This window comes from Vicia villosa, linkage group LG2 (assembly GCF_029867415.1).
Source record: "Vicia villosa cultivar HV-30 ecotype Madison, WI linkage group LG2, Vvil1.0, whole genome shotgun sequence".
Classification (NCBI taxonomy): Eukaryota; Viridiplantae; Streptophyta; class Magnoliopsida; order Fabales; family Fabaceae; genus Vicia; species Vicia villosa.
Genome location: NC_081181.1, coordinates 201,278,420 through 201,285,944, shown reverse-complemented (window position 1 = coordinate 201,285,944; position 7,525 = coordinate 201,278,420). Strand labels below are relative to the sequence as shown.

Below are 7,525 nucleotides of genomic sequence, written 5' to 3'. Positions count from 1 at the left end.
CTTTTAAATCAGTTGGAACTACTACAATGATATATTATATATGAATTTGTAAAAGGAAAACTGATATGCATGCTACAACTGCACGGAGGCTATATATAGTAGGAAGAACTATGGAATTTTTTGAATAAAATGATAAGTATGAACAAAGAAGGTAGCTGGAAATTCCATGGCAATATGTTATGAAATTTGAAAGGGCCTTTTTTTTTTCCAAAGGGATGAAATTCAACTTTTCCAGTGGATTCAACTTTTCTAGTATAGTGGTGGAGCTCCACATAAGGTTGTTGTAGGGTAAAAACAATTTTTTTAAAAAAAAAAACTTAAATACAATTTTTTAGTCGTGGTTTTTACTATTTTTCAATAAAAATATGACAAGAGTATTTCAATATGGTTTAGAGAGTGAAAATAAGAGAAAATTACGCATGTGTATGTGTTGAAGGAAATTATACACTTGTCATATTTTTATTGAAAAATAGTAAACACCACACCTAAGAAATCATATTTAAGTTTTTTCTTTAAAAAAGTTGAGGAATATAATAAATTATTTATATATGTTTTTTAAGGTTTTGTTTTAAAGTTTGGAGGAGAGGAGAAGGAAAGATTTTTAAATTTTTTTTTTTTTTTTAAAAAAATATAGAGAAAATTTTAATGTTTTTTGAAAAAAAAATCCACTACTACAAATATATATTTCATAACACCTTACTACCTCAGACATTTAATCCATCAAAATAATAATTATTATTTAGGCGACTTCATTTTTCCATTTTTTTGTTACAAAAGAGGTGTGTCTCTTAATTTGTATATTTATATTAAAATTTTAAAAAATTTTACCACGGTCATTTCTACCAACTGTAGTGAAATTTAGTGTTCATTTTTCAATCTTAGATAGTTTAGTTTTCACAATCTTACAAAAAGTTTAGTTTTAAGAATAACACATAGAGAGTTTAGTTTTCCTAATCTCATAGTTTTTATAATCTATGATACGCTTTGTGTACAATATATTTCTTCATTTTTTATATAACTTGAAAGTTTTAAAGATCAATGTTAAGATCAAGCATATTGTTTACTTAATAAAGTGAATCTTAACACTAATATTTAAACCAAAACTTTTAATATACTATATTAACCATGATGAATGGAATATGAAGGTTGAAGAGAGAATGAGTTAGGTTTAATAAAATGGTAAATGACGCGTTTGTTCAATTTTTTAGACAAATGTCTAAAAAATTTCATCAAAGTTGTGAAGAGAAACTATGGTAATATGTATAATATATCACTACGGTTGTTTTTGTCAACCGTGGTAAACAATATTTATCTAAAATTATAACATAAACATTTTAATTTATTTCCTTCATACCACAAGTGCCCTAGCAAAAGAATAGAAGAAAGAAATAGTAGAACCCAACCTAACTCCATCATTTCAAGTTCGAATTAAGGCGGGGAAAGACAAAACTTCAAGAAGCGTACACAAAAATCATTTCTTGACCTCTTCCTCTTTTTCACAGTTATGGTATGTTAGTTATTTCTTCACCATTCATGTTGAGTTTTAGGTTTTTACTATTTGTTGACATAGTTATAGCTTTTTGTTGTTGTTTAATATATGTTGTTGTGATTGAGTGAGATTGAGACTGTTTTTATATTGTTGTTGTAGTTGTTTCATTCTTAATATGTTGTTGTATTGAGATTGTTAACATGTTATTGACTATGTTGTTGTTGTATTGTTGTATTATGGTATATATTATTTTTCCATATTGTTGAAAAGTAATTTAGTAAGTTGTTGTATTGAGAATGTTGTTGTTATGTTGTTGTATTTTTGTATTGTTAGGTGATTTTACAAGCTTTTGTTATAAATTTCATAATGTATTATGGATCGTAGTTGGATGAAAGCTAATAGATTAGGTCCAATGTATGAGAAATAAGTTCTTGAATTTCTTGAATACGCTGAACAAAATCTTCCAGAAAATAAAGGAATCTTTTATTGTCCTTGTGTTATATGCAAGAATATAAAAGAATTCACAGAAAAAATATTTCATCACCTATGTTGTGATTGAATTTGTCAAAATTATATAATATGGTCGCCGTCTGGTGAAGTAGATAAAAAATAAACTCTGACGTCAAAAAGACATGAAATTGATGTAGATACGGATGATCGACTAGAAGATATGATCCATGATATTGGATAATCTTATTTTTGGAAAGCCCATATTTATGATATTTCATGTGAGGGATGCAACGTTATACAACAGTGCACAGGTTTTACACAATTGTCTGTAATGCTAAAATTGTTTAATTTAAAGGAAAAAAGTGGGTGGACAGATAAAAGTTTCACATAATTGCTTGAGTTGCTGAAACAAATGCTACCAGAAGATAACAACTTATCAGACCATAATTATGGGGCCAAGAAGATATTGTGTCAAATGGGTTTGGAGTATATCAAAATACATGATGTCGTAATAATTTCATATTATACAAGAAAGAGTATTAAAAAGTTATTCAATGTCTGAAATATGGTGAGTCACGCTACAAGGTGAAGGACAATAGTGGTGATGACGATGACAATGTTAGTAAGAAGTATCTTCCTCCCAAAGTGTTATGGTATTGGTCATAATTCCAAGGTTCAAAAGACTGTTTACTAATGCGAATGACGCAAAGAATATTAGATGCATACAAATGAAACAAAATTTAATGGAAATTTTTTCCATGTAGCTAGTTCTTTTGCAATGGAAGAAAATTGATTCATTATTTTCTGAATTTGGGCCATGAGCCAAGAAACCTTAGGCTTGGGCTTGATACTGATGAGATGAACATATTTGGCAATGTGGTTATTAACCATAATTCGTGGTATGTTCTTCTCACAATTTACAACCAACCTCCTTGGTTGTGTATGAAGCACAAATATATGTTTTTCTATGATGGTTTTGGAGCCAGAACAACTTGAAAACGACATAGATGTTTATCTAAGTCCATTAATTGAAGATTTAAGATTATTATGGGAGGAAAACATTGACGCTAATGATGCTTATTCAGGTGAAAAGTTTAAGATGTGTGTCATGTTATTTTGCACAATCAATGATTTTCCTACATATGATAATTTGACTGGATACAGTGTCAAGGGACATAAAGCATGTCCTATACGTGAGTCAAATACGTGTTTCCAACAACTTCAGTTTAAGAAAAAGACCGTTTACCTTAGACATTTTTTGGAAAATTGGAGGAGAGGAGTAGAGAGGGTTTTGAAAAATGATTTTTTTTTTAAATATAGAGAAATCTTTAATATTATTTGAAAAAAAAAATATAAAATGATTAAAAAAGTGCTTATTATTAACATATTTTTAATTTTTTAAATATCCTAACAAAATTAAATATATTTAAACAAGTTGTCTAAACCCTCCAAAATCTTTCAAACCACTCCTCCAATAAAAAATTTTAGTTCCCCAAAGTTAAGGAGATTTTGGTTTTTGAATAAAAACAAATCCTCTAAAATCCTATCCACCTAAATATTTATATTCTTTTCACTCAATTATTCCCTTTTTTAAAGTCCCTTCTCTTTTCTTCCAAACTCCCAAACAAAGCTTAAGAGAATTAAAATTGGTCAAGAGATTACCACCAACGGTTTGAAGCAAGAAAAAACGTGGTTCAAATGATGGATTTTGAGAACACGTGACCTTATATTCCTTCTGTATATTAAGAAAAAAATATGGGTTATGTCTTATGCTCTCCTCAAGCTGAAGTTGAGTCGGTTAATCATTTGTCTATCGACTGTAAATTCACGTATATTATTTGATATAAAGTATTTAAGTGGGATGGTAGGGTTTTGGATTCTTTAGTCTATCATAAGTTTATTCAAAGGTATTCAGGGCTTTGGTAGGGGTAAGTTTCAATTTTTTTTTTTTATAATCAAGATTTCATTAATAGAACCAAAAGTTCTAAACCATCGCGATTACAAAAGATGGAGTGTAAAACAAAAACTCCGAAGAAAATTACTCACCAAATACTTCCTATGAAAAATACAACAAAGGATTATTGAGAAACTCATAGAAATTGTAATTGGTTCGGGTAATTTTCCCAATGAAGGACCATCTCCAAGTAAGCTCTTTGATGTTCCAAATAATGTCGGAAACGCTCCACGGATCATTCCGAAAAATTATACCGTTCCTCACCTTCCACAAAGACCAACATATTTCAGCCCAAAAAATTCCTTCCTTACCCGGTTTCACTTTCCTATTTTTACAAAAGGAATGCCAATCATCGAAACTACTCCAAACATCCACGAAAAGAAACTCGGTAAAACCAATCCACGAAGCCAAATCTTTCCAAACCAAGCGAGAAAAACGGCAACAAAAAATTGTGTGGGACAAAGACTCCTTCTCCATCTCACAAAAAACACAAACATTAGGAGAAGAGATAGGAATTCCTCTATACAAGAGTAAGTCCCTAGTTGGTAACCTATCAAGCAAACACCTCCATCCAAAGAACTTAATTTTAATAGGAATCTCCAATTTCCAAATGAGGGAGAAAACTCTTACAAGATGAAGATCCGGTCCTCGCGGAAGATGGTAGAAATTAAACAAATCATAACAACTACGTACCGTGAAGGAGTAATCCGGATCCGCCAACCAAATGACGCCGTCCCTTACTTCCGGAACCGGCTGCACCTGCTGCAACATATCCGCAATATTCTGGACCATGCTGTCCGCCCCAACACTCCCAGCCACGTCCAAACCAAACCTGTCCCACACCCATCCGTTCGTTCTCCACCCTCCCATCCCCGCCACCGACACGTATTTCAAGTTCGAACAAGCATACTCCATCGGAAACAACTCCCTCAAGCTCCTTGACTCTAGCCACTTTGAGTGCCAAAAGGATATATTATAACCATCACCTAAAACAAACTTGCAATTGTCCATGAAAAGATCCTCCACATAAGATTTGCCCAATGAAAGGATGTCCGCCCACCAAATAGAATTCGAATTTCTTCCGTTAATAGAGCTCTCACACGAAGCCGCTTTAATATTGCTAAGTCAACTCTTACTTAGGATTTAGTGTTTTGGATTATCCGCCATAGATGTGTCATATTGAGAGTGAAAAGTGAGTTTACAACTTTTAAAATTTAGCGTTTGGTATTATCCACCAAAGATGTGTCACACACAAGGAAAGTAAATTTTACTATTTTTAGGCCTGTAAATCAACTTCCGTTAAAAATACATCGAGATATAAATTGTTAAATTTTGTGATAAGTTTTTTATTTTGGTCCCAAGTTTCGTTCCAACTAAGATTGAATCCATGTCCCTTGCATTCATATAGTAATCTCCATCCACTATGCCAAACATTCATTCTGATTAAAACATTGCAACAAAAATATATACTACATATATGTTTCAGTATTACTATTACTCCCTCCGTCCAAAATTATTTGTCTCAATGGTCCACTTCACACAGATTAAGAAACAGTAATAAATGAAAGAGAGAGAATGGTAACTTTACTAAATTATCCTGACTAACTATTGGTGTATTCGAAATAACATTAATATTAAGCGAGACAAATTAAATATAAATTTGCATTGGTAATGTAAATTGACAAGTATTTTGTGACAAATTTTTTCCCAAATGTGACATTTATTTTGGGACAAGGTAATATTTATTTAAATAGTTGAAATAAATTATTTAATAAAATAAATAATATACTTATAATTGAAACATTAAATAGTTAAAATAGACTATTAATATTAGTATTTGTTTAAATAATTTAAATAAACTATTTAATAAACTAAATAATTAATTTATGGTTGAAACATTAAATAGTTGAAATATTTAATAAACTAAATATTTGAAGATTATTTAACAAACTAATTTTATTTCATATTATTTCATACTATTTAATAATCATTTCATAATATATTTTAAATTTATTAATATTTTTAAATGATAATAATATTATTTAATATTTTATTAAATATTACAACTTTGTATAGTAAATATGTATTTATTAATATTTCAACTATGTAAAATTTCTACTATTAATATTTTAACTATTAATATTTCAATTATGTAGTTTATTAAATATTTTGTTCATTAAATATTTCGACTATTTAGTTTATTAAATATTTAATCTGTTAAATATTTCAACTATTTAATATTTCATCTATTTAATATTTCAAATATCAATATTTAATTATGAACTTAATTGAAATACAATGACGGTGTAAATTTGTTTTACACGGCCAATGAATCACAACCATTAATTTGTTGGAAGTGTTTGACTTTTATCTAAATAAGTTTAAAAGTAATATTATTGAGTGGTTGTAATGCATTGATAGTGTAAAAAGTTTTACATTGACAGTGTATAACAATTAAACTCTTTAATAATTTATTAATATTTCAACATTTAAGATTTAATTAAATACTTAATATTTTAATTATTATTGGTTAAATAGTTTATCAAGTATTAAATAATTATTTTATATTATTTCAACTATTCAATATTTGAACTATTAATATTTTAACTATTTATTTTAACAAATATTTTTTTATTAAATATTTTAACTATTTAATATTTCAAATATTAATATTTTAATTATTTAGTTTTTAAAATAATTTTTTTATTAAATATTTCAACTATTAACTATTTTAAAATAAATTATTTAAAGTTTCAACTATATTTAATGATTATTTAATCTTAATAAACTAGTTAATCATTAATAGTTGAAGTTTCAACTAAATTAAATAATGAAGTACATATGTAATATATATTATTGTTGCAATGGTATAAACAGAAAGAAAACCTAGCATAATGGATAGGGAGTATTATCTGAATGCAAGGGGCATGAGTATTATATATGAGACGTATCAAATGAGAACTTTGATTATTATGAGAATTGAGAACTTTTAATAACAACCATACGATTTAAAATCAATGTTCATATATGCATTTATGTGATATGTATTTAAACCATAATCTATCTATTAACTATTGTCTCTTAAAATTTGAGTAAAATCTGAGGCATTGATTTTAAATATGGTTATTATTAAAAGTTCACAGTTCTCATAATAACCAAAGTTCTCATTTGATACGTCATCTATATATATGTATATATGGAGCATATCAAGTGAGAGTATTTTATAATGAGAGATGAGAAGAACAAATGTCAACCATTGAATTCATCAAGAGAGAGAAATTAATAGCCACATTAATGTATTACCATTCTCTCTCGATAAATCCAATGGTTAATATTTATTCCTCTTATCTCTCATTATGAAATACTCTCACTTGGTTAGTACATTAACACCCAAGTCAGTTTAGAATTCAAGATAGTGGTAGTGAAAGTGGACATTAGAGATTGTGTACTTGAAACCTTCTATGTAGGTATTTATACATTGGGTCTGACGGGACAGGTTTGATAATGTGCCTTGTGTTATTGGGCTTTTAGCTGGAATGGAGTAGTGGGTCTGTAAGCTTTGCTTGACAAGGAACAGTTGCCCCCAAGACTCGTCGGGCATATTCGATGTTAGGGGAGTCTTCCACTAAGCG

At 28.8% G+C, this 7,525-nt stretch overlaps 1 protein-coding gene across 1 annotated transcript; it reads right to left on the bottom strand.

The window, feature by feature from the left end:
- Positions 1-3,995: 3,995 nt before the first annotated feature.
- Positions 3,996-4,904, bottom strand: LOC131651081 (uncharacterized). Its single transcript, XM_058920753.1, has one exon. The coding sequence runs from the start codon at positions 4,902-4,904 to the stop codon at positions 3,996-3,998; it is 909 nt and encodes a 302-aa protein (XP_058776736.1).
- Between the last annotated feature and the right edge of the window lie 2,621 nt (positions 4,905-7,525).